Source organism: Microcaecilia unicolor, unplaced genomic scaffold, assembly GCF_901765095.1.
Source record: "Microcaecilia unicolor unplaced genomic scaffold, aMicUni1.1, whole genome shotgun sequence".
Lineage (NCBI taxonomy): Eukaryota > Metazoa > Chordata > Amphibia > Gymnophiona > Siphonopidae > Microcaecilia > Microcaecilia unicolor.
Genome location: NW_021963101.1, coordinates 172,723 through 200,634, shown reverse-complemented (window position 1 = coordinate 200,634; position 27,912 = coordinate 172,723). Strand labels below are relative to the sequence as shown.

The 27,912-nt window shown below is 43.7% G+C and overlaps 1 protein-coding gene across 1 annotated transcript in view; it reads left to right on the top strand.

Annotated features, from left to right (window-relative positions):
* Positions 1-237: 237 nt before the first annotated feature.
* Positions 238-27,912, top strand: part of LOC115458930 (kelch-like protein 14) — a gene marked incomplete at its 5' end in the record, with an annotated part of 100,014 nt that continues 72,339 nt past the window's right edge. The window contains 1 exon segment of the mRNA XM_030188786.1: positions 238-357. Within this exon segment, the coding sequence (XP_030044646.1) occupies positions 238-357 (120 nt within the window).

Below are 27,912 nucleotides of genomic sequence, written 5' to 3'. Positions count from 1 at the left end.
CTCTAACAGATTACATGAAGTTAGCTTACTGGTCCATAGGCAGTGCACGGGTGTGCAGCTTCTTTGGTCATTTGTCTTCTTTCTCCTTTACTGCTTGAGATTGTTGAGACATGGTTGACAGTGGAAAGAAATGTGTGAAAACCAGAAACAAATTGAACACAGGTAGGGCTTTTTGCAGTGCTGAAAGACTGCCCTACATCATATAGTTATCCATCTCCTCTCCTGTTTTGGGTACAGAATTCGCTCCAACAAAAAAATGTTGTTATTGGTTGGGGGACTGCCGCCTGGTCCTGACCGGCTTCCCAGCAATCTAGTCCAGTACTACGATGATGAAAAGAAGACATGGAAATACTAACAGTAAGTGGTCCTTTTTTTTTCTCTCTCTCTCTGCTTTTATTATACAATAGTTACCGAGTGGTGTTCATTGGAAATGGTAACTGGCATATCATATTGTTTTCTTTGTTACAGTGTTTTTGTTTTAGAGTGGTTAAGTGATGCATGGAAGGTAATAATTTTAAAATAAAATTAGGCAACTTGACAGTGACCTAAATCATTTTATTAACCAGAAAATCTGAAAAAAACCCTATATATAAAATAGTTTTTTTTTCAGATCTGTGAATTTCTGTTTGCTTAAGTTTTTCCATGTCTTTCCTCTTTTCTGTCTCACTTCTGTATTTTTAGCCTCTGTCCCTGTTTCCCTGACATTAACACAGGTGACGTGTGCATTAGACAGGTCCTGCCTGCAGCGTCCCTGTCCGTTTGTCCTCTTGCTTTCATGTCTGAATGCCTGAAAGGTTAGTTGAGTTGTGCAGCAAATCTTTTGCCCAGTGCAGCTATTGAAATATATTGGTTACAATTCCCAATCTTAACTTGCACAAGGAATCAAATCATAGTTTTTTAAGTTCAGCGTGGCCTCTATGTTCACCAGGCCCCTTAGAGGTTGAGTGCCTGCACTGGTCAATAAAACTACATTTTAACTGTCAAAATTCCCCAAAGCAGTGTAGATAAAATAAATGAGTGATTTTGATCCATAAATCAAAGTCATGCTTTCTGAACTAAACAAATGGTGAAATCTACTCCAGCTGTTGTTTCTTAGCCATGTGTAAATATAGCCTGTACAGGATTTCCCCATTGGTTCTGTTACCTCATGGGCCATCATAGACTGAGTGCTGAAGCAGGCAGTTGCTCATGGGGTAGGCCACAGTCAGCCTGATAATGTCTTTAGACTTCTTTTCCAGGACAGTTGCAGAGAGCATATATTCCCAATTGCCCTCTGTGTACTAAAATCATATTTAGGATTTCTTCCCTGTGTACTCAGGTTTTTAAGTGTTTTCCTCCCACTGATATGTTTTTTGGGTGGAGAAGAAGAGAGAGATTTGTATTTATTATGTTCTTTTTTTTTTTTCAAAGACCTTTCTGGAAGAAGAACAATATAGTATCTTAAACTAAGGATGGTATAGCAAATATGTAAATAAATAAAACAAAATAAACTACATGTAATCAAAATGTTGTGTTAGATTCTTGATATACTGCCTTTTCTGTGGTACAACCACAGAGGTTTTCATATTACATAGAGTTCTAGATAAAAATGATCTCTGACACATGCATCTTACATAGGAATACTTTTGAGTTCAATTAGCATATTTATTCCTTCCCTATCTTTCTGAATTTACCTAAGGTCAGAGAAGATATCGATGGGTAATTCATGAATAAAGTGTTTCTAAAGTCCTGACATTGAGCTATGTCCCACCAGCAGAATGAAACACTCAGGCATCTGCTGATCAGAACCAGATCTGTGCAGTCATCACAGTTCTGTTCAAAAGCCACAGGTGTGGCATATATTTTAGTCCAACAAAAGTGATGATAAGTACATTTTTATGAGGAGGGGAGAAAAGAGGCAAATTGGGGATAAGACCAAATGAGAAAGTACTACATCTAAGGAAGGTTTCTATTTTGAGTATTTTAACTGGGGCTATAATCTTTCCAACCCAACAGTAGGAAAGAATTATACAAAAGGGATCAAGAATGTCTGTCCATCTGTCTTTCTCCCTGAGTACAAAGTAACTCTCTGAAAATGTAAAGAAATGTGATGCAAATTGGAAAATCCGGCAAAAAAGATTAATTGCATTAAAAAATGAGCCACATTAGACTGGGGGTTCCAGTAAAATAAGCCTCCCTCCCCCCAAAATGTCCCATTGCATTTCTGTGGGAAAAGAAGTTCCAGCCTCTGTAGCATAGTAACTTAGAGTGGCATTTAGCAGGGAAGTTTAAAGGTGGAATTACCTACTCTTTCAAACCCTCAAACTGCTTCTACCCCCCCCCCCCCCCCCCTTAAAACTGCCCCTTCCATTATATCCCAAGGATCAGTCCAGACAAATGGGTTGTGAGTATTTACCAGCAGGTGGAGATAGAGACCACTAATGAGTTGTGCCTGATGCTAGGGTCCACCTTGGGGGTCAGCACCCCAAGAAAAGATCTAGATGTCATTGCAGTTAATACACTGAAATGTTCTTCTCAGTGTGCGGCGGCGACCAAAAAAGCAAACAGGATACTAGGAATTATTAGTAAAGGTGTGGTGAACAAGACTGAAAATACTATAATGCCTCTGTATCACTCCATGGTGTGACCTCACCTTGAGTATTGCGTTCAGTTCTGGTCGTCGAATCTCAAAAAAGATATAGCAGAATTAGAAAAGGTTCAAAGAAGAGTGACCAAAATGATAAGGGGATGGAACTCTTCTCATATGAGAAAAGGTTAAAGAGGTTAGGGCTCTTCAGCTTCAAAAAGAGATGGATTAGGGGAGATATGATTGAGGTCTATAAAATCCTGAGTGGTGTAGAACGAGTAGAAGTGAATCAATTTTTTTCTTGCTCCAAAAGTACAAAGACTAAAGGACACTCAAGGAAGTTACATGGACATATTTTTAAAACAAATAGGAGGAAATATTTTTCCACTCAACAAGTACTTAAGCTCTGGAACTCTTTGCCAGAGGATATAATAACAGCAGTTAGCATATCTAGGTTTAAAAAAGGTTTGAACAAGGGAGGAAGTGACGTCACCGGGAGAGATGGCAGCCTAGCCTGAGAGCTCCGTCTCCTCGCGCTTGATTTAAGCTTTAAACAGCCATAAAAAACGGCAGCGAGCGTGAGAACTTAGCGAAACCAGCTTATTAAACTCTCCCTTCACCAAAATCGGCGATGAGCAAAACTCCCGCTACGCGAAAAAAAGAGAGCGAGCGGTCTGAGCGAATCATGGCGGGAAAAAGCGCCAAACGCCACGAGTCACCAGAGCGAGCCTCGCGCTCCGACTCCGAATCGGCCCAGTCTCAGGCCGAGCAGCGACACCCGCCCTCCAAAAAAAGTATCCCAACTGAACTGCGGAGGTTTTTAGCGAACATTCAGGCGGAGATAAAGCAGTCGAAGGATGAAATTCTGGAACGCATGGATTCCTTGAGCACAGACCTCCGTGAGTTGGGGGGGCGGGTGGAAGATGCAGAACTTAAGCTAGAGGAACAGGCAGAGACACTGCTTAAGCATAATGAGAAGCTGCTTGAACTGGACAAACACAGATTGGACCTAGAATATAAGATAGATGATTTGGAAAACCGAGGGAGGCGGAACAACCTTAGGTTTCGAGGGGTGCCAGAAGGAGGAGAAACAGAGAACGTTACACAGATCGTGCAGACGATATGTGCCTCATTACTTGGCCCAGAAGCGGGAGAGAATATTGTGGAACTGGACAGAGCGCATAGAGCGCTTGGAGTTCGCAAAGAACAGCAGCAGCGAGATATCATTGTCCGCTTCCACAAATACGAAACCAAGGAATTGATCATGACTAAGGCGCGGAAGGCGCAGAACCTGGAGTTTGGAGGCGCAAAGGTACTGGTGTACCAAGATTTGTCGCAATATACCCTGCAGCAACGACGACAAATGAAGCCAGCCCTAGATATACTAACAAAACATCAAGTGCAATACAGATGGGGCTTCCCGTTTTCTCTGAACTTTGCCCTGAAGGGTAGCAAATACCGTGTGAGATCCTTACAAGAAGCATGGGAGGCCCTACACGCAGCAGAGTTGGTGAACTCGGCTACCCCACCAGGTGAGCTGGCATCATCCACCATGGCCAAGCTTCAGGGCTGGCAAAGAGCATCGGGGCCAGCGCGACGAGGCAACAACAAGAGATGATTGGACTGACTCCAGGAGAGACAAGAGACATTTGGACTGAGTAACTGGACAAAGACATGTGCCACTATGCCAGACTACCATTGGTCTGCCAGGACTTGTTCTAATCGGCGACCAAGTCTGATGTATGGCCAGCTAATTCTTGCTGTGAGGTGAGGCTTGTGGGACTGTAGGTCTGACTGGATTGCATGAATGACACGATGCGGTTGGCTGAAGCTGGAAGTGTATAGATACACTTTACAGGAAACAACATTATGGTGAAGGGGGATGGGCAGGAGGGCATACAAAAGCGGTTGAATGCTGGAAAGCAACTGGGCGGGGGGAGGGGATGTCTGGCTGGGGTGTCGGGAGTGTTGTGACCCACTTACTCGGATCCCATCTAGGGGTTATATACTCCTGGCTGGTGTAACAGGGGGGAGATGTGGGGGGAGGGATGGGATAGAGGGACAAGGGAGGGGGGTGGGAGGAGGGAAGACATAGGTCATAACTACTGCTATACTAACCTGTGCTGCTCACAAGGGGGAGGTGCATTGCTTTTACTCTCTGCAGACTTTAGCTCTTTTTTACACGTTAAGACATGAGTCCTGAGCTGAAGATAGTCTCCTATAATGTCAAGGGACTTAACATGCCCCAAAAAAGGCAGAAGCTCTATGGAGAACTCCATCAGTTAAAACCACACATAGTTTTATTGCAAGAAACACACCTGCGTCGCAAACATGAGAAATTTCTCTCCTGCCCTGGTTACTCAGGAGTCTATTGCGCATCCGGGGTGGACTCAAGGAGGGGAGGAGTGGCGATACTACTGCAATCTTCACTGGGGGCCCAGGTGATGCAGACTAAAAGAGACCCTGGGGGGCGTTTTTTATTTCTACAACTTAAGATAGACCAAGTAGTCCTCACGGTGGCATCAATATATGCCCCAAATTCTGGACAAGGGGATTTTTTTCACAAAATACAAGCCTTATTGGGGACCTTCACTACTGGGGCGCTTATACTTGGGGGTGATTTCAATGCTGTTATGAACCCAGGACAAGATCGCTCGGGGGCTGTCAGGACGGAGGGGCGCAAAGAAGCGCGATCGCTGGTCTCGTTGGCCTACTCCCTGGGGCTCTTAGATCTTTGGAGACTGACACACCATACAGAAAGGGACTATACATATTATTCTTCAGTGCACGAAACATACTCCCGTATTGACTACATCTTCTTAGATACCACGCTAGTGGAATTAAGCCCAAATGCTGGAATTGGTAGTATGACGATATCTGATCACGCCCCAATATGGGTCACTCTCCCAAATATTCAAACTGAAGTGAAAGATAGACGCTGGTCTCTGAACACGAGCCTGTTGCAGGAAGAGCAGGTGGTGGAGGGCTACAGACAGGTGTTTAAAGAATACCTCGAGCACAACTTAGCTTCTGGCCCACCGATGCATGTAGTGTGGGACGCTTTAAAGGCGGTGTCCAGAGGACATTTTTTGCAATTGGCTAGTACTCGCGCAAGGGCCCGTAGATCCCGCTTAAACACGTGCATAGGGCGTATACAGGCACTGGAACAACAGCACAAGGCTGGTCCCACGCCACAAATCTGGGAGGCCCTGTGTAGGGAGAGAATGGCATTGAATTTGATGTACTCGGAACAACTTGAGTTAATAAGGGCGAGACAAGGGGTACAATCGTATGAATTAACTAACAAAGCTGGGCGCCTATTGGCAATGCGACTGCGAAGACAGAAAGTTGATAGAATGATTAAGCAGGTGAAAGACAGAGGGGGTGATTTGTTGCGCCATTCGGCACTCATTCGTGAGCGCTTCAGAGAATATTATCAGAAGCTCTACGAGCAGGAGATTGAACCTCCTGGGGAAAAAATAGACAATTACCTGCAAGATAGTGACCTCATCCCCCTAGCTAAGCAACACCAGGAATTGTTGGAGAAGCCTGTTACACCTAAAGAGGTCCAGGAGGCGATTGGGGGCATGCCCTCCAACAAGTCTCCGGGGCTTGACGGATTTCCCAACGAGTTCTATCGGACATTCGCCGTTGAATTGGCCCCCCTGCTTGCTGATATGTTTAACCAGGTGGGGGTGGGGGGAAATCTGCCGCGGACAATGTTGGAGGCCTGGATAGCGGTGATCCCAAAGCCCGGCAAAGATACCACTGACTGTGGCTCTTATAGGCCCATATCTGTCCTAAATGCCGACGTCAAAATTCTGGCTAAGGTCCTTGCTAATAGGCTTGCACCGTTGATGCCAACCCTAGTGCACCCTGATCAAGTGGGCTTTGTTTCTTATAGAAAGGCGATGGACAATATCAGACGCACTTTAGATCTTATATACCTGGCCAAGCGAAATCAGAGACCATTATGCCTCTTAAGCCTAGATGCAGAAAAGGCCTTTGACAGGGTCCACTGGCCTTTTATGTATAGGACCCTGGAGACTTTGGGGTTTGGCACGCGGTTTAGGGGCTGGATACAAGCATTTTATTCCTCTCCTAGAGCTTGCATTAAGATCAACGGCAGTCACTCAGACTCTTTCTCCTTGCACAGGGGCACAAGACAGGGCTGCCCTCTTTCCCCCCTTTTGTTTGCACTTGTTATGGAACCATTTGCCTCTAGGGTTCGGGAAGATCCGCTGATGGCAGGGCCTACTGTGGCAGGGAAAATGCATAAAATGGCACTCTTTGCGGATGATGTTTTGCTGTATATAACCCGTCCCCGTGAAGCGTTCCCTAGACTTACTCAGCTTATTGAGGAGTATTCTGTAGTATCGGGTTTTAAAGTCAATATGACAAAATCAGAGGCCCTAAATATCTCCCTACCGGAAGATACAGTTGCAGAACTTAAAGTTGCTCATGCTTTTCGGTGGGCGGGTAGGCACATCCGATATTTGGGGGTGAATCTCACTTCCAACCTGTCTGATTTATTCTCCGCTAACTATAGAGGCCTGGTTCGAGCCCTTGCAGCAGATATGGAACGATGGGGTGATTTAGAGGTCTCCTGGTTCGGTCGTATAGCAATTCTTAAGATGAACGTCTTACCTCGAATCTTATACTTATTCCAGGTGCTGCCTGTAATGATGCCCAGGCGATTTCTAGCCTCATTGCAAGATAGAATTGTGCGGTTCGTCTGGGCAGGAAAGCATCCTAGGTTGTCCCGTGCCCTGTTGTACCAAGGGAGACGCCGCGGGGGACTGGCGGTCCCGAATGTTTTCTGGTACTATCGGGCGGCCCAGGGAAAGGTAGCTTTGGAGTGGTATCAGGCATACCCAGACAGACAGTGGGTGCACTTGGAACAACATTCCGCAGGTACGACACCGCTGGGAGCGCTTATGTGGTTACCAAAGATATTTCGCAAGCTTGCCGAGAGCGTCTGTCCCTCGGTGGAGGTTACCCTTCATTATTGGGACCAGCTGTTTCTGGGGGGTAAGTGTACCTTGACTCGTTTGGCACCTATAGCACACAACCCATTATTCCTGCCTGGGACGACGGAGGGCTCGGTCATGCGGTGGTACAGGGAAGGGCTACGAACATGGGACCAGCTATTTGATGGGGACACTCTTCTTGAATTTGGAGAGCTGCAGTCACGAAACCCTGGGGTGTTGAGAGATGATTTTGCATACTACCAATTAACTCACTTCCTTCGCACCAAGGCCGTTGCTACGGTACTCAAGCAGCCCAAAGGCTACTTAGAGGAGATATGTGAAAAGTTAACCACTTCTAGAGGCCTGATAGGTACACTTTACAAATACATCACTATGCAGCACCCTGTGTATGAATGTCATAGGAGGGGCTGGGAGAGGGAGTTGGGGGTGACACTGGATGTGCTGGGGTGGGAGAGAATAGAACGTGAAGCGACAAAGGTTTCCACACATGTCCCGTTAAAGGAAAATGCTGTGAAGGTGCTATACAGATGGTACCTTACTCCTGATCGCCTCCAGCGCATATACCCAAACACATCAGGTCTTTGCTGGAGGGGGTGTGGCATGAGGGGGACGATGGGGCACCTCTGGTGGAACTGCCATAAAGTGAGAGCTTTCTGGAAAGCGGTTCAAAATAGGCTGCAGAGCTGGTTACAAACGCCCATTCCGTGGGCCCCGACGGTGTTTCTTTTTGCTGCAAAAGTAGAGGGCATGCCGGCAGCGCAGCATAAGCTGTTGAGGCAGGCGGTGTGTGTTGCCCGAGTAACCGTTGCTCAGCACTGGAAGCACCACGGGGTCCCGTCGGTTAAGAGATGGCACAATAAATTGAAACATGTGTGTGAGATGGAAAGACTCTTGGCAGTCAGGAGACATCAACTGCACAAGTGGCATGATATATGGCAGTTCTTTGCTATTGCAGTAGGTAATGATTAGAGCAGATGCAAGGGAGAAGTTTGAATGATGCAAAGTGAGACAGCTATGAAGGGCAGGGAAAAGCAGGGGGAGGGAGGGATCGGGTAGGTTTCAAATTTGGAAGGGGGCGACTGTTCAGAGGAGGGTTAGGGGGAGGGGAATGTTTTCCTTATTAAAACATAATAACATAAAGTTGAAGTTTCTACAGTTATATTTTACTGTTGTATTGTGGCAGTTCATTGTCCTACTTGGATTTCACCTTGCTGAGACTATATTGTAAACACACCAATGTAGAGCGATGATTATTGTACATTGTTTATTGCAAATTTTCAATAAAAGACTTCTTACAAATAAAAAAAAAAAAGGTTTGAACAAGTTCCTGGAGGAAAAGTCCATAATCTTCTATTGAGACAGACATGGGGACGCTACTGCTTGCCCTGGGATTGGTAGCATGGAATGTTGCCACTATTTGGATTTCTGCAAGTACTTGTGACCTGAATTGGCCACTGTTGGAAACAGGATATTGGACTAGATGGACCATTGGTTTGACCCAGTATGACTATTCTTATGTTCTTATGTGCCTTATAAGGTCCTGTGCATAGCAACAAACCAGTATTCTCTATCTCCAGCAGGCAGGATAGCAGCTCCTGTGCAGTGTAGTGACATCTGTGTGGCCTACCCTGCTTGCAGGTTCAGTAGAGTTGGGGGTTGAGAATATCCTGTGCCTCAGGTGTAAACCTAGTGATCTAGGTCCCTCCCTGCTCCCCATTGCCACTTTCTACCTCTCTCACAGTCTTCCCTACTCTTTTTCTCTTGCCTCTATCTAAAAAAAAAAAAAAAGTCAGCCACTGCGGATCTCTTGGAGAGCACTTGTGCTGTGAGAAAATTGTGGGCTTCACTGCCTTGGAGGTCACAAGACTGGCTGTTTCTGTGAGTATATTTTTTATTCACTATGTCTGAGCCCATTAAGTCTTGTGCACGCTGCGGGGGTAAGCTCTTGGCTACCAGTTCCTGCATGCTGTGTTTCACATCTGTGGACATGCTGCTGTTACCTAATTTTGCCGTCAGTACTCCATCTCTGGGAGTTCAGAAGGGCTCCGCTCTGGTGGCGGTTTTGGCGGGCTTCAAAGCAACAGCTCCTGCACTCCTCGATGCTTCAGTAGCCATTTTGTCAGCAGGTTCCTTGCTCATTACTGTGTCCCGGGATGTTGGTTTTGCGGGGAATAGAAGACTCTGCCCTGCCATTTTCACCTGAATTTGTTCTTTTATTGCATCAAGTATTTTTATTAAAGTCAGCTCAAACTGCCTCTGCTGCTCCCTCTCATGTTATTTCTGATGAGCAGCTTCCTAAGAAATGAAAACTTTCTGTTTCACAGGATTTGGAGGATGTGCCTCCTAGGGACTCGAAGGAGTTTTTATCTGTGGATTCTGACTGTTCTAGTTCTGCTGATATCCCTGACTTGGACATTTCAGGGGCAGACGGGGTGATGATCCTACTGTAGCTAGGTTATTTTTGAGGACGGAGTTGTCTCTGTTGATCACAAAATCTATGGAGGCTTTAAATATTTCTTCTCCTGCTTCTCAGGCCTCTGGTGTTGCTCCCTCTATTATGTCAGGTACTAAGAGGCCTCCTGTATTTTTCCATATTCATGCTCAGTGGGATACCTCTGATTCTAATCTTCGGGTGGCTCGCGCTATGTCTAAATTATATCCCCTTCTGCTGTGTGATTTGGAGCAGTGTGCTCTGCCTAAGGTGGATGCCCTAGTTACTAAACATACCACTATCCTTGTTGAAGGTGGCACTGCATTAAATAACATGCATGACCACAAGCTTGAGGCTTCCTTGAAACTTGCCTTTCAAATACTACTACTACTACTTAACATTTCTAGAGCGCTACTAGGGTTACGCAGCGCTGTACAATTTAACAAAGAGAGACAGTCCCTGCTCAAAGAGCTTACAATCTAATAGACAAGTGAACGCTTATGATGCTCCCAAATAGACTCTATATCCTTATCAATTAACCCGATAGCCCTAATTACACTATCTGCGTGTGAAGCTAGCACAGGATTAGCCATCTTAGTTGCCACCAATCGAACACACGGCTCAGACCTAATTAAAAATCTAAACCTCCTACAGTGCTAAAAATCCTAATTTCAACCTCCATGCTCATCCCAACGGCCTGATTAACGCCTGCAAAATGATTATGATTTACAACTATAATACACAGTTTGTTAATCTCATTCTTCAGTTTATCATGATTTTTTTTCCCGTCAACAACAATAGAATTTAGCGTTAAATTCTCAGGCATCGATTTCTTCGTCTTTTGTGGTCAGGTTTTCTTTATCGTGGATTTAGCAATTGTCCACGTTGGACTTGCCTCCAGACTTTCTCTCTTCCCTTGAGGCGGGGTTGTCCTATTTGTCAAACACTCTATATGATATTCTTTGGGCGTTGGCTAAGGTTATGACCTTGGCTGTTTCGGCACGACACCGGCTATGGTTGAGACATTGGGCAGCTGATGTGGCATCCAAATCTCATCCAGTGAAGTTGCCTTTTCAGGAGAAACTAATCTTTGGTGCGGATTTGGAGAAGATTGTTAAAGATCTGGGAGATTCCAAGGTCCAGCAGCTACCTGAGGAGAAGACTAAGCCTCATCTCTAGGCGGCTAAATCTCATTTTCAAAAAGCATGGAGGTATAGACCAGAGAAGGCTAGTACCTCCTCTCAAAAGACTCGTTTTCCTCAGACTCAGTCTTTCTTTCTCAGGGGCAAGAAGTCCTTCTACCTCTAGAATCTGTCCCTCTTTGCAGCCCTCGCAACGACAGGGGTCGAGGCTCATTCTTTGTACATAGACATAGGTGGGCTTCTTTCCCACTTTTACAAGGAGTGGACCACCAACACTGCAGACCAGTGGGTCCTAGATATCATTCTCCATGGCTACATGCTAGAATTTTCCAAACCACTTGCAGATCTTTTATTTTTGTCCCCTTGAGGCAACTCTGCATAGAGTCGGGCAGTACTAATTACCTTGGCACCTCTAATGTGACTGGGGGCCATTCAGCCTGTTTCTCTGGCAGAGAAAGGCATAGGTTGATATTCCATCTATTTTGTTGTCTCAAAGAAAGAAGACTCTTTTCGCCCAGTTCTAGATCTCAGAGGGGTGAACAAGTCACTCAGAGTGCTACACTTCCGAGAGACTCTTCGATCTGTAATATCCTTGGTCCAGCCAGGTAAGTTTCTCACCTCATTGGACCTCAAGGAGGCTTATTTTCATATTCCTATTTGACCTCCTCACAGAAGGTTTCACCGGTTTGTGATCCTGGGAAATCATTATCAATTGACTGCCATGCCTTTTGGCCTCGTCACTGCACCTTGCACATTTTCCAAAGTCATGGTGGTGGTAGCAGTCTTTCTTCGCAGACAAAGGATCCTGGTTTATCCTTACCTGGAAAATTGGCTGATTTGGGAGCCTTCTTATGAAGAGAGCCTTCACAGTATGCAGACAGTCCTATCTCTTCTTTCTGCACTGGGTTGGGTGGTGAATTACAGCAAGAGTCATCTCACCCCCACCCAGACCCTGGAATTTGTGGGAGTGTGCTTTGACACCATGGTGAGGAAGATTTTTCTTCCTCAGCATCATCAGCTTAAGCTCAAACAGCAAATTCTTGGGCTTTTCTCTCTTTTCTGCCCACGGGTGTGGGGTTACGCTCAGGTTAACATAGTAACATAGTAAATGACGACAGATAAAGACCTGTACGGTCCATCCAGTCTGCCCAACAAGATAAACTCATTTTACATGGTATGTGATACTTTATATGTATACCCGAGTTTGATTTGTCCCTTGCCTTTCTCAGGGCACAAACTGTAGAAATCTGCCCAGTACTATACTGTTCTTGTACTAAGTTCTGAAGCTAACGTCGAAGCCCCTTAAAATTTACACTCCAGCCCATCCCTATCTATTCAGCCACAATCAGGGCGTAGACCGTAAGTCTGCCCAGCTCCCATTTTGTTTCCCAATTACCGGCATCGCCACCCAATCTTCGCTAAGATTCCATGGAACCATGCCTTCTAAACAGGATTCCTTTGTGTTTATCCCACGCATGTTTGAATTCTATTAACGTTTTCATCTCCACCACCTCCTGCGGGAGAGCATTCCACATATCCACCACCCTCTCCGTGAAAAAAATACTTCCTGACATTAGTCCTGTGTCTGCCCCCCTTCAACCTCAATTCGTGTTCTCTAGTTCTACCGCCTTCCCGTCTCCGGAAAAGGTTAATTTGCGGATTAATACCTTTCAAATGTTTGAATGTCTGTATCACGTCACCCCTGTTTCTCCTTTCCTCTAAGGTATACACGTTCAGGTCAGCATCTCTTCTCGTACGATGTGCAATGCAAATCCCATACCATTTTTGTAGCTTTTCTTTGCACTGCTTCTAGTCTTTTTACATCTTTAGCAACATACGGCCTCCAAAACTGAACACAATACGCCAAGTGGGGCCTCACCAATGACTTGTAGAGGGGCATCAACACCTCTTCTTCTGCTTATGCCCCTCTGTACGCAGCCTAGCACCCTTCTGGTCACGGCCGTCGCCTTGTCGCATTGTTTCATCACATTTAGATCCTCAGACACCAAGACCCCAAGGTCTCTCTCCTGAGTCAAGCTTACTAAGGTTCTCTGTTCTATGGTGGCGACTTTTGATGTTTTGCCTTGGGCAAAATTCCATATGCGGCCTCTGCAGTCTTCTCTATTGAGCCAGTGGTCTCTGGTCTTGGAGAGTTACGACCAGTTTGTGCCATGGACACCTCAAGCTAGATGGAATCTGACTTGGTGGCTTCTTCCTGCTCACACTGAGGCAGGGTTGCCCTTACTGACTCCAAGTTGGTGTGGTCTCATCACCAATGCCAACCTCTTCGGATGGGGAGCCCATTATTTCCACCACTGTGCAGGGCCATTGGTCGAGAGTGGAGACTTCCTGGTCCATCAATAGATTGGAACTTTGAGCTGTCCAGAAAGGTCTGTTGGCCTTTGCATTTCTTCTTTCTGGGAGACCGGTATGAGTGCTCTCAGACAAAGTGACAGCCATGTCATTCATCAACAGACAAGGGGGAACAAAAGTGTGCCCCTAGCCCAGGAGGTGTGTCTTCTTTTTCAATGGGCGGAATTCAACATTCCGATAATTTCAGTGTCCCACATTGTGGATTCACTGAATTTGCAAGCGGATTTCCTCAGCAGGGTGTCTCTGAACCCAGGAGAATAGCAACTGTGAAAGACTGCATTTCACCTCATTTCCACACAATGGGGCCTTCCGGTTCTGGACCTCATAGCATCCATACTCAATGCGGAGGTCCACAGTTTCTACAGCTGCTTCATTGAAGAAGGACTCCCTGGAAATGGATGCACTAGTACAGCTTTGGCCATCAGACAGCCTCCTTTACATGTTTCCTCTGTTGCCTATCATGGGAAGGACATTGCACAGGATTGCTTGGCACCCAGGAAGGTCATTCTTGTAGCTCCAGACTAGCTCAGACGTCCTTCGTATGTGGACCTCATCTGTCTTTAAATCCCTCCTTGGTTGGCTGTTCCTCCACAGACAGGCTTATTGCACTAAGGTCCAGTACTTATGGAGGACCCCTCCCATTTTGGTCTTACGGCCTGGCTCTTGAGAAGGCATGATTGAGGAAGAAGGGTTACACGGATGATGGTATTTCTTCATTGCTGCAAGCATAAATGCGATCCACTGTAGGATCATACACTTGGGTTACAATAATCCAAGGGAACAGTACAGTATTGGGGGTAAAAGTGCTTTTGTGTGTGGAAGAAGAGCGGAACTTGGGGGTGGTTGTGTCCGAAGACCTTAAGGTGGCCAAGTAGGTAGAAAAGGCGACAATCAAAGCCAGAAGGATGCTTGGGTGCATAAGGAGAGGGATGACCAGCAGGGAAAAAAAGAGGTGATAGTGCCCTTGTATAAGTCTCTGGTGAGGCCCCATTTGGAGTACTGCATGCAATTCTGGAGACTGTACATATTAAAGGATATAAACAGGATGGAGTCAGTCCAGAGGGCGGCTACCAAATTGGTATACGGTCTCTGTCATAAAACATATGAGAACAGACTCATTGACCTCAACATGTATACGCTGGAAGAGAGGCGGTTGAGAGCGGATATGATACAGACATTTAAATATCTCAGTGGTGTTAATGCACAGGAGGTGAGCCTTTTCCAAATGAAAGAAAACTCTGGAATGAGAAGACATAGAATGAAAATAAGAGGAAATAGGCTTAGGAAGAATCTAAGAAAATACTATTTCATGGAAAGGGTGGTGGATGCATGGGGCCTCCCAGTGGAGGTCATGAAGACGAGGACTGTGTCGGAGTTTAAGAAAGCGTGGGACAGGCACATGGGATCCCTTAGGAAAAGTATCTACCTCAAACCACTAGCTGAGCTTATTCGGTCAATGGATACTCAGTTCTACATATATGCGGATGATGTGCAGCTACTCATACCCATTGAACCTGACTTACCTACAGCCTCAAATAAACTGATTACCTGTCTAACATCAATTCCAGAATGGGCTAAACATAACAAACTTTGCCTGAACCCAAGTAAAACCGAGCTTCTCTGGGTCCATAACACGTGGATACATACGTGACATCAAAATCCCTTTTGGGAAGTATGAACTCCCCCTCAAATCACAAAACTTGGAATACAGTTAGATTCAACATTTACACTGATCCCCCAAATCCAAGCAACCTTCAAGAACTGCTTCTACTATTTGCGACAGCTACGCTGACTTTCTCCTTAAATCGAGAAGGTAAATCTTAACCTAGTTGTACATGCCATGATAACATCAAGACTGGATTACTGCAATGCACTATACAATGGTCTGACTACAAAGGGCCTGCACCAGCTCCAGTTGATTCAGAATGTAGCTGCAAGACTCATAGAAGGTTGCAAGTGACGTGACCATATCACACCATTTTTGCAAAAACTTCATTGGCTACCAGTACAATACAGGGCTAAATTTAAAACTCTATGTCTGATCTTCAAGGCCCTGAAAGGAAAGGGCCCTGAGTACCTGAAAAACACACCGCCAAGGACACTAAGGTCCTCCCAAGGACCTTCACTAACCACACCCTCTCCAAAAGACATTACTCGATCTGATACCTGCAAGCGAGCCTTCTCCAAAGGAGCCCCCACACTCTGGAATGCACTGCCTGAAAGGCTGCGCTTAACACAAGACTATCTCTACTTCAGGAAGCATGTGAAAGCTTGGCTCTTCAATCAGGCCTTTACTAACTCATTAGTCTCACTCACACACACAAGGAGTGACTCAGGCTGCATCTACTGCAGCAGGACATGTTTATCCACTCCTACCCTAGCTGAGATAATATTTAACCATTTCTCTGACCTCATGTGCAACTTTCTTTAAATCAATCACCTTACTTTCTAACTCTTCCTACTTTCTTATCTTTCTATGTGTTACATCTTTGCTTTACCCTTCGCTTTCAATTATAATGTTCTATTACGTATTGTGTTGACATTGTAAATAGTATAACATGCCATACTTTGTATTGTTTTTGAATATTTTTACTGCTGTAATTGTCTATTCTTACTGTACTCCGCTTTGAGTGAATTCCTTCAAAAGGGTGGTAAATAAATCCTAATTAAAAAATAAATAAAAAGAGGAGCTGGTGGTTACAGAGGATGGGTAGACTGGATGGGCCATTTGGCTCTTATCTGCCGTCATAATTCTAGGTTTCTGTGTTGCTTCTGCTTCTTATGCTACAGTGTGGAGAACTTTTGAGGGCTGGTCTACACAGTGTTTTTACTCCATTTTGTGCATCCTTGTCTTACATTTTATCCTTTCTTCAGGAGGGATTCAAAAAAGACTTGGCTCTCAATTTGCTCAAGGCAGCGTTGGCGTGCTATAAAGGCAAAATACAGAGTGTCTCGGTGGCTGCTCACCCTGTTTTTGTGTGGTTCCTTAAAGGAGTCACTCATCTGCATCCCCCTCTCCACAGTATTTGGCCTCAGTGGAAACTTAAAGTTGTTCTAGGCTCTTCAGTCGACCCCCTTTGAGCCCCTTCGTTTGACTACTAGGAATGATCTCACTTTAAAAGCTGTTTTTCTAGTTGCCATTTTATCAGCATGGACAGTTTCAGAGCGTCAAGCTCTCTCTTGCAGGGATCCCTTTCTATGCTTTTCTGACTTAAGGGTTTTGATATGGGCAGTTCTGCCTGTTAGCCGAAGATTGTATCTCCTTTTCATGTCAATCAGACTGTGTTTCTTCCTTCTTTTTCCAGGGAGGTCTATTCTGCAGAATATGCTTCCCTGAAGCTGTTGGATGTGAAGCGCGTCGTTATCTGCTACCTTGCTGCTATCAGCGATTTCAGGCGTTCAGATCATCTTTTTGTCCTCTTTGCGGGATCCCAGATGAGTCTGCTGGCCTACAAGCAAAAGTAGATCAATGACTTAAGAAGGCTATTTTTTCTACTTTCATTCTGAGGGGTACATCTACTTCCATACATGTTAAGGCTCATTCTACCAGGTCTTTGGTGAGTTCTTTGGCAGAGTCTAGGGCAATTTTGTTGACAGAGATCTGAAGATTAGCAACGTGGTCTTCTTATTCATTTGTTAAGCATTACCATTTGGATGTGTCTGCTCAAGCGGATGCTTCTTTTGGGGCCACAGTTCTTGCTGCAGGGATATCACAGTCGCTCCTCCCTTAAAGATTGCTTTTCTACATCCCATTTGTCTGGACGTAATGGAAGGAAAACAGAATTAATTACCTAATTATTTTCTTTCCTATAGTCCCAAAGATTCAGTCCAGAGCGTGCCCTTCTGTGATGGTTTCGGTTATTTGATGTTCTGTGAAATGTTTTCTGTTTGTATTGTTCTGGTTCTGTTATTTCTAAGGCATGAGTTTTGCCCTATATTTCGTGATTATTTTTCTATCTAGAGGCTGGAGATTTTTCTCTGTAAGTTACTCTCACTGCTTTGTTATCGAACACTGGCTTGGTTACTATACATAAGACCTGATACAACTCGCTAAGTACAACTCGCTAAGTGTATTCTGTCCACGCCCCACCCATGGATATGTTCCCTTTTCAACTTGAAAAGGGAACATATCCATGGGTGGGGCATGGACATTTCTAAAATCTGTTCACATTGTTATAGAATACACCCTCTCTGCACCTAATTTAGGCATTGGGATATACACCAAGTAAAACATGGCATAAATGGCCACAACTAAATTTGGTCACGTGGAGAGGCACTCATTCTATATTTCACACAGAAATTTAAGCCTATTCTATAAAATTTAGGCGTTAGGTGTATTTTTTCTGTGCAGAATTTTCAGGCGCTGTGTATAGAATCTAGTCATATATGCGTGTAGAAGTTAATTTTATAATGGGGTGCGTACTTTAAACGGTAAAGTATGCACCCACTTTGGATTATTTTATTTATTTAATTTATTTATTGGGATTTATTAACCGCCTTTATGAAGAGATTTACCCAAGTCATAGATACAGTTTAACCTCAAATTTACAATTTTGTTAAAAGCATAACAATAGTAAAATGAACAAGTGTAAATATAAATTAAATGAAAGAGGAAAACTTGAAAACAGCAAATTGAAACCTAATAATAGGACTACCTTGAAACAGGATCAAAAATATACATATTTAACAGCACTGAAATTCAAATAGCAGAGTTATAATACAATGTAAATATAATACTAATGAAATATAAGCACACAATTAGAACATTCAAATAACATTGCTGTGATACTAATTCTTTTCTACAGTACAACTTACCATATAGCTGAGGGGCCAAATGCAGATATACAGATGGGGATAAGATGAGTGGTACAGAGTCAGCTGGGATAAATAAATGGGTGGCTAACCTAAAGACAAGTTCTTTGTACAGTTAATCAAGGTATAAGGAATTGGTCTATTTTAGTATTTAATAGATGCCTTCTTGTCTTTATAAAATAGCCTTAACATAGGCGCCTTAAAAGGCCCTTTAGCTAGGCATTCCCTTATGAAATTACCTCCATAATGTGGCTATTTTACAAATCTATTCATATTAGTGCCACCAATTGAGTCTGCAATTTTTTAATTTTTATTTTAATGATCTGGAGGTAGAAATTTAAAAATGGAGGACTAAATTTCTTGTATAAAGGCCTGGCTGAAACAAATATTTAAAAAAAAAAAACTGTGCATAGCTATGAGCTGCTGCAATACCTGACAGTGAAATTTGTATTGCCATTGTATGATGAGAACTAGACATATACATTTTCAGTCTGCCCAAACCACATCCATACCGTGCCCTTTTGAAATCCCTGCGTCCTAAGGATCGCCACATGGATTTCTGAAATTGCCATTGCCGTTTACACATGTATGTGGTCTACATGTGTAAATACCACTACTTGTATAAATGCCTCAGTTTACATGTGGAGATGCATTTAAAATGGTCTCCTATGTTAGAAGGCTTAAAAATCAGAATTTCGTTCTGCTCTCTTATAATGTATCCTGCATGAAGAAATTGAACGATTAGAGAACGCCAACAAGAAGAGCCATCTGCACCTCATTAATTTCTCCAAGCTATGTGATATTTCACCACAAGAGTTGCAGAAGTACAATTTAAAAATCCATTTACGTGGGTACATAGTGATTTACGTGTATAAATCAGCCACCTGAAAATTGCCCTCCCTCAGAATGTCTAAAGTAATGCACGGTGTTGCACCACACTTATGCTTTTAGCCACATTTAGGAGATGTGTTTTGATAGCACAGGAAAATAACAAATACAGGTTTGGGTTTTAAGTGTATGTGTCATTTTATTAAGAAAATCTGCCCGCACAAAAAGTCTGTAGATACTTTCTACCTACGACAATCTTCAAAGGGAATGTATATGCGTACTAGGGTGATGTGTGCAAGCAAAATATTTTTGGTTCACTTTCAGAAATTTAGGGGGGGTTTTGGGTTGATTTTTTTTTTGTGCATTGAGGGGTCCTTTTACTAAGCTGCAGCAAAAGGGGACCTGCGCTGGCATCAGCACGTGTTTTTGATGCAGGTAAAAGGCTGCATTTTTTAAAAAGAAATGGCTGTGTGGCATGTGAAACACTTGCCGCGTGCCCATTTCGGGGGGGGGGGAGCACTTACTGACCTATTGAGATGGCAGTAAGGGCTTGCGCACTAACCCGGCGGTAACCAGGCAGCTCGCAGCACTGCCTGATTACCACTGGGTAAACACTGGCACTACAGAAATAAAAATATTTTTGTAGTGCCGGAAATGACACATGCTGAGGGTTGGAACTACCACCGGGTACTGCGTTAGCCCAGAGGTACTTCCAGTTTAGCGAGTTAGTGAAAGATCCCCTAAAACATTGGGGGCCCTTTTACTATGTTGCAGTGAAATCTAGGTTTCCTGTTTCCATAAAGGATACTAATGGTGTTATGAAAGGGAGTATTCCTTTGGAGGAATTAGACCTTCATATGGAAGCATAGGCAGTGGTAAGGGGTGAACCACTAGGGACCTGGCCCCACTAATGCTTTGCCTAAGACAACAAGCAATCCAGAGAGTGGAAGAGATAGTTCCAAGAACTGTCAGTAGTCCAATATTATCGACGTAAAAGTTTATTCTCCAATAGAAATAACATACACCATCCAGACCCGACACGGGGCGTGTTTTGGCAATGTGCCTTCTTCAGGGGTCACAACTTAATGGAATATAGAGAGACACGCTGTGTTGCAGATGCTGATTGTTGTTTTCATCTGCTGAGTTTATGGTTTTTCTCAGTATTTTCTCTGTATTCTGTTAAGTTGTGACCCCTGAAGAAGGCACACTGCCGAAACACAGCCAGTGCTGTGTCAGGTCTGGACGGTGTATGTTATTTTTATTGGAGAATAAACTTTTACATTGATAATATTGGACTACTGACAGTTCTTGGAACTATCTCTTCCACTCTTTGGATTGCTTGTTTGGTTGCTGTGAAAGCACACACCCGCAGTTTTTGGTTTGCCTAAGACAACATCAGCAACTGGAAAGTGCAGGGCAGGGCCAGAGATTGTTTGTTTGGCTCCTCCAGCCAAAAAAGTGCTCCCCTGTTCCTGCACAGAAGGAGAAGGGAAGCAAGCGGAACCTGGAACAATCCCTTCTGTTCTGTCCAAGAAAATCTTTGGGAATTAGAATTTAAGCTTTGACTTGCCCATCTGTCACCATGCTTAGCCAAGATGTGACCCGAATAGCAGAAGAAAGGAAATAGCTGTGAACTTTCTAGACGCTTTCTAAAGTGGGCCCTGAAAAAGTAGGAATTAATTGTTATTATATAACTAGTAAAAAAGGCCCGTTTCTGACACAAATGAAACGGGCGCTAGCAAGGTTTTCCTCGGAGTGTGTATGTTTGAGAGAGTGTATGTGAGAGTGACTGTGTAAGAGAGAGAGTGAATGTGCGAGTGTGTGTGTGAGAGAGAGTGACTCTGGGTGCGAGTGTGTCTGTGAGAGAGAGAGTGTGTGTGTGAGAATGAGAGTGTGTGCAAGTGCGTATGAGACACAGTGTGAGAGAGAGAGTGTGTTTCACACAGGTACAGTGTGTGTGTGAGAGAGTGTATGTGAGACACAGACTCTCTGTGAGACTGAGTGTATGAGACCAAGAGAGTGTGTGAGTGACTGTGTGACACATAGAGAGTGAATGTGATACAGTGTGAGACAGAGTATGTGAGAGTGAGAGAGAGAAAGACTTTGACTGTGAGAGAGAGAGAGAGTGTGTGTGTGACAGAGATACCTCCCCCCCTCTCTGGTGTCAGGCCCCCCCCCTCTCTGGTGTCTGAGCGTTACTGTGCAGGATTCTGAGCTCTGGCTGTGCTTCAAGGAACTGACCAATCCTATTTAATAGAATGCACCTCCAACATTCTGAAGCAGAGAAACCTCGTGTGGTTGGTCACTTCTGCTTTGTGACGAACCCGGAAGTACGTGATGTCAATTCATGAGATGGCTACAGAGAGCAGGAATGCCTCAGCCATGCAGTCAGCTTCAGAATGTTGGAGGTGCGTTTTATTATATAGGAAGTCTAATGCAACTTCTATGCTTCCAGTTCTTGATTCTTTTGTACATAAGAACTGCTTAACTCCATCCCTTTTACATGCACTGTCACTTTGCTTAAAGTAAACCCTCATTCTGAAGGTGATTGCACTTGAAGACATACACCAACAGAAATGTAATTAAGGCTGCATTATTCTCTTTCTTTATTTGTCTGACATGCCATTCTTCACCTTTTTCTTTTTTTGTTTTTTTTAGTCCTACACTATACATCTCTTGATGTGCAGGAAACAAGGTGGCACATAAGTGATCCTAAGTGTATCTTACAAAGGGAGTTCTTGGTTTAAAAAAAAATGCTAAAAGGAGAGGGATGAGGAGAAAAAGATATTCTTCTCTTTATGATGTTTAGAGTTGGAATTCTTGATCAAAAAATTGTCTTTGTTCAGTGACCCTCGAGACTAGGATTGTGCCCTGTTTCTCCTTTTTCCGATTTAATTCTGAATTCTATTGTATTTATTTTAGCGCATTTATATCCCACATTTTCCCACAAACGCAGGCACAATGTGGCTTACAACAGTGCAGGAAACAATACAATAGGAAAGGGAAAACATAGAATGACAGAATAGACAGAATAGAATTCTGTTGTACCAGGCTTTTGTCCTTTCTTTTATTTTACTCTCAATATTATTTGATATTTTGTAAAATTATTTGTAGAAAAAAATCTAAATTATTCTCTGATGTGAGCATAGTCTGCCCTGTTCTCGCTGTTTTCAGACCAATAAGTGCTGGCTGTATACATTTGTGACAAACTATCATACCTCCAGCAACAGCAGCTAATTTGTTCCTTTTTCTAAGAGCAGTACTGACAGGTGTATGATGGCACTGGTCACTGCATGCGGTGCAGCTCCATTGACAGGAGCATTGCCACTCGCACAACCTGCAGTGCAATCTGGAATTTAATAACTGGCTTGTTCTAATCTCCTGGTGACATGGTGGGACAGCCTCTCTATGTCAGAGCTCCATGCCTGGCATGTTAAGAGTTGTGAAATGCCACTTAAACACTAATTATAAATCACAGTCCTACCTGCAGTGTCCCCTGGAGAATGGATTTGTGCCTACTTAATCATCAGATCTTGCTCTTAACTGTGGTAGAAAGAACTGGTGGAACACATAGCAAAAGGAAAAAAGAAATACACTCTTTTTAAAGTTTTAATGATTGTGATCTTAAGCGATTGCAGAAGCTTTTGTAGATTTTCTTGTGCTGAATTAAGCAAAGCCACCTAGCACGCCCACAAAAAACCCCACTGGTAAAGCAATGATGTATCACTTTTACTTTCATTATATGTTTTTAATCAGAGCGTGACTTCACACTAGACATAGTGGCGCGGTATGCATGGGCTCACTTGTTTTTGCTAAAATCTTCTGACATGATTAATTTTGCTTTAATGCTTTTGTCTCGTTGTAATAGCAAGGATGATGGGTATAAGCAAGGGCTAAAAAACACATTTCTCCATCATCTTACCTAGCAGAAATTGGAAAAAAAATTAGAAATGAGAGAAGAGGAAAACAAATTGCAATAGATTGGCCTAGCCAGAATCCTGACTGTACAGGATTTTGAAAAATAGTATAATTTTTGTCTTTAGTTCTGCTTTTGGTATTCCATTTATAGTACTGATTTATTCATCTTTCTGAGAAGCTGAAATGGAAGGAAAGCAGGGGAATTGCCCATTGGTGCTGATGTTTTGGTACTCAGTGAATTTTTTCTAGGTAGCATGATGAAAACAAGGGAGCAAGTGCTATGCTCTGTTGCTATACCATGTTTTGGTCCCTGCTATGAGAAGTGGTGAGCCCTGAAAAATAGTAATTGGTTTGGTTTTTCTAAACTTGGTGATTCCCTTTTTCAAAACTATGTCTTGTGCATTAATTCATAGGTGTATCATTGTTTAGCAAGACTGTGGAGTTCCCTGTGTTTGTTGAATAGTACAAAGCTGTTATATGGAATCATTACTGAACTTGTATTAGAACTCTGAGCACAAAGGAAGAAACCTACATTCCTTAGCGTATGCAGCAGATGAATCCAAGAACTGGTGGGTTGTGTCCATCTACCAGCAGGGGGAGATAGAGATTACAAAGCTGAAGGCAGTGATACCAGACGGCCAACTCCTCCTTCACCTCAGTACATCTCTATCTCCAGCAGGTGGTGGATGGCTTTTCTCGGTGTACATTTCAGAGTGTGGGGACTAATCCTAAGAAGGTTCTTTGGTAGGTATCATATCATGTGATGTTCTTTGGAGAGGGTGAGGTTAGAGCTGTTCCTTGGGAAGACATTAGCAACCTTGGAGATACGTAGAGGGAGATCATGCTCTTCGAGTACTCTGATCCATTTTCTTTAAAGGCTTTGCAGATCAGACATAGAGTTTTATATTTAGCCTTGTATTGTACTTGTTGCCAGTGAAGTTTTTGCAGAAATGACGTGATGTGATCACATCATTTACAACCTTTTATCAGTCATGCTATAGCATTCTGGATCAATTGGAGCTGGTTTAAACCTTTTGCAGTCAGACCAATGTGGAGTGAATTACATAATCCAGTCTTGATGTAATCGTGACAGGAACCACTGTGACAAGTTTTGCCTTTTTGATGTATGAAGAGAGACAATGTAGTATCGCAGATAGTAGAGGCAGCTTCTAAAGGTTGCTTAGATTTGGGAGATCAGCATCAGTACCCTACTGTTCCTGATATTTAAAGGGGCTTTTTTAACTCCTGAAAGTGAGTTTGATGTCAGGTATGTGCAGTGCGTATTTCCTAGTAAAAAAGGTGCTGGTACTCAAATGCTAGGCCACTCTTCAGGGGTGGGGTAACCACTGAGGGACCCATCCCACAATAGCCAAGCCCCCTGCCACCGGTCACAGAATCTATGACAAGGCAGAATTGGTGTGTAGAGCCTCAGCTCTTTCATTAAAACTTGGGGTCCATGGGTCAATTTTAGCAGACAACGGAAAAGGTGCCGGTACTCAGTACCCCCAAGTACCCCCTCAAAAAAAGCCCTGGGTATGTGACTGCTTGCTTTAGGAACCTACAGGAGCTCAGTTTTACTTGACTTCAGGCAAAGTTTGTTGTTCTTAGCCCATTTCTGAATTGCTGTTAAACAGCTGGTCAGTTTATTCAGGGCTGTAGGTAAGTCTGGTTCAACAGGGAAGAGTAGCTGCCTTCACCCTCATAGATGAAACCCGAGTGTCCATTGACCAAATTATTCCAGCTAGGACAGGGGTGGGCAACCTTTAAACACAGAGGACCGTATGAATGTCGGTGCTATCTCTAGTGGGCCACAACATTATGCAGTGTTGGAACGGGAAATGTACAGAGCCCCATAGACCTTCTGTGATAAGTAAAAATTTAACCAAAAATGATGGAAATAAATTGCTAGCTTGGCTATATTTCTTTTAATTTTTATTTTTACAGTGGCTATTCTGAAAATATTTGAGAAATACAGTATTTAAAATTGAAAAAAACTTTGGTTAATGACATTTTCTGTGAATGTTTCTTGTGGGCTGCTGAAAAATTTCAATGGCAGTCTGCAGGTTTCCCATCCCAAGGTTAGTGACTCAAGGTAGTTATTAAACAAAATAGGTGATAGTGTCAGTCCCTGTGATACCTTGCAGGTCAGTGCCCACAGTGACAACAAAGTCCTGCCGAACAGTATGGACTGTTGCCTCTTTGACTGGTGTGGCAGGAAGTGATCTTGTAGCCAAGACCTGCCCTATGTATTGGGTAATGCAATATCTTCTTGCACTGAGGGTGTCTTTCCAGGTGTATGTGCCCAGGAGGAAAAAGAATGGCCATTCTGGTTGGAAATTCAATAACTAGGAATGTAGATAGCTGGATGGTGGGCATGAAGATCTCTTGGTAACTTGTGTGTCTGGTACGAAGATGGCAGACCTCATATATCACCTAGATAGAATTTTAGACAGTGCTGGGGAGAAACCAGCTGTCTTGGTATATGTGGATACCAACAACATAGGAAAGTGTGTGTGTGTGTTGGTGGGGGGGGGGTGCATTTGTGGAAGCCAGATTCTGGCTTTTTAGGTAGCAAGCTGAAATCCAGAATCTCTAGGGTGATTTTCTCAGAAATGTTTCCCACTCCACATGCAGGACACAAAAGGCAATCTGCAGATTCTCAGTGTGTGGATGAGACAGTAGTATAGATAGGAGGGATTTAGATTTGTTAGGAATTGGGCAACATTCTTGGAAATGGGGGAGTCTGTTCTAAAAGGATGAGTTGCACTCAACAAGGGTGGAACCAGGCTGCTAGCACTAATGTTGCTTAGCAGCACATGATTCAGTATAAGGTATCTTCAGGAAATGCAAAATACCGAAATTGGAATGTCCTGATAGGTTATGATAATAGTTGAAGTAGGACATGAGTATTTAAATAAAGAAGAGACAGAGATAAATTATTCTAAATTACCCTGTCAACTGCTATGCAGGTTGTAAGCACAAATAAAAAGCATTCTTTAAAATGCCAGAAGTCTAAAAATTAGACATAAACAGGGGTGGGATGTGGTGGGACTCTCAGTTATGCATGTAACCTACAGAATACTGTAAGTTATGCATGTTCTTGACACATTTAGGTGCCCATAGTTATGCCAAATCTATGGCTGGTGTAACTGTGGTTGAACATAAATGTTAGGCTCACTGATACCAGGTTATGCTAGTATTCTGTGATGGAACCTGGGCACCCATGTGCTGTTACAAAATAGGCTCCTACCACACAATGGTTCTGTAACAGGGCACCCGATAGGAGCTTATTCTATAAAGGAGCTTAGGCATCTACTTTCCTGTATAGAACATTAGCCTAACAACATGCTTAAAAGTTAGGCAGAAGCACTTATGCCAGCCATAGAGCTGGTATAAATGTTAAGTGCTAATTGCCACAGATACACGCAGGGGCGGCCCAACCATTAGGCCACCTGAAGTGGAGGTATCAGGCAGCACTCTTTTGAGAGTGGCATCTCCCCCTTCCTTCCTCCACCCCGTTCCCCGAGTTTACTTTCTTTCTTCATGTTCCAAAAGCCGGCGGTGGCAGGCGTGATTCACATATGCTGCCCTACCGTAGGCCGGCACCTGCCTCTTCTCTTTACTGTGGCTGCCTCTCTGAGGTAACTTCCTGTTTTCTCAGAGATGGCCTCAGTAGAGAAAAGACTGGTGGCGGCGGTAGGGCAGTGTATGGGAATTGCTGCCGCCATCGGCTTTTACAACATGAAGAAAGAAGGTAAACTCTGGGAATGGGGTGGAGGAAGGAAGGGGAGAGATGCCAGAACTTGGCCTGGAGGGAGAGCAGCATCTCGACCCCAGAGGTGGGGGACAGCATCTCAGCCCTGCTTCAGGCAGCATCTTGATACACACATAACTTATAGTATTCTATAATTTAGTTCTGTGTGATTCTCATACTTGTGAATGCCCCCCTTACAAATATATACTGTTTAAGTTAAGTGGGTATTTGCATAATAGTGCTTAGATGAAGTTTGGCATGTACATACATATGTGCACACATGTACATATACATGCCATTATTCTAAACATTTTGTGTACAATGTGTAAACATTAATGCCTATCTTATAGAATTACCCACAAAGAGGCTAATTCTGTAAATAGGCACTTAAGGTGTACCTACTTGAAGCCTAGTCTATAAAGAAAAATAGACACCTACTTTTTTTTATAGTATACCAGTGTAATATGCCAAGAATGTGCCCATATTCTAGGCATGATCACTTAAACCAACCATAGAGCTTGTGTAAATGATCATTCTGAAATTGCTAAGTAATGTGCATAGACTATAGGATTCTATAATCTACATATGTAAATGTGTGTGCTGCCCAAACTCCACCCAGGTGAATGCCAACCTTTAACCTATGCCCCATCGCATTTTGCAAAACGTCCAAAGTCGGACTTAGACGTCATATCGAAAATGCCACTCACTGTGAACTAAAACCCAATTTATAGTATCATACAATTTATAGTATTAAGAGTCACCACTCTGGAAAAATGTCTAGATGTCATTGTGGACAATATATAGTAACATAGTAGATGACGGCAGAAAAAGACCTGCATGGTCCATCCAGTCTGCCCAAGACAAACTCATATGTGTATACCTTACCTTGAATTGAATTTGTACCTCTTCTTTTCAGGGCACAGACCATATAAGTCTGCCCAGCAGTATTTCCCGCCTCCCAACCACCAGTCCCGCCTCCCATCACCGGCTCTGGTACAGACCGTATAAGTCTGCCTTCCCCTATCCTCGCCTCCCAACCACCACCCCCTCTTCCCCCCACCTGCTCCGCCACCCAATTTCAGCTAAGCTTCTGAGGA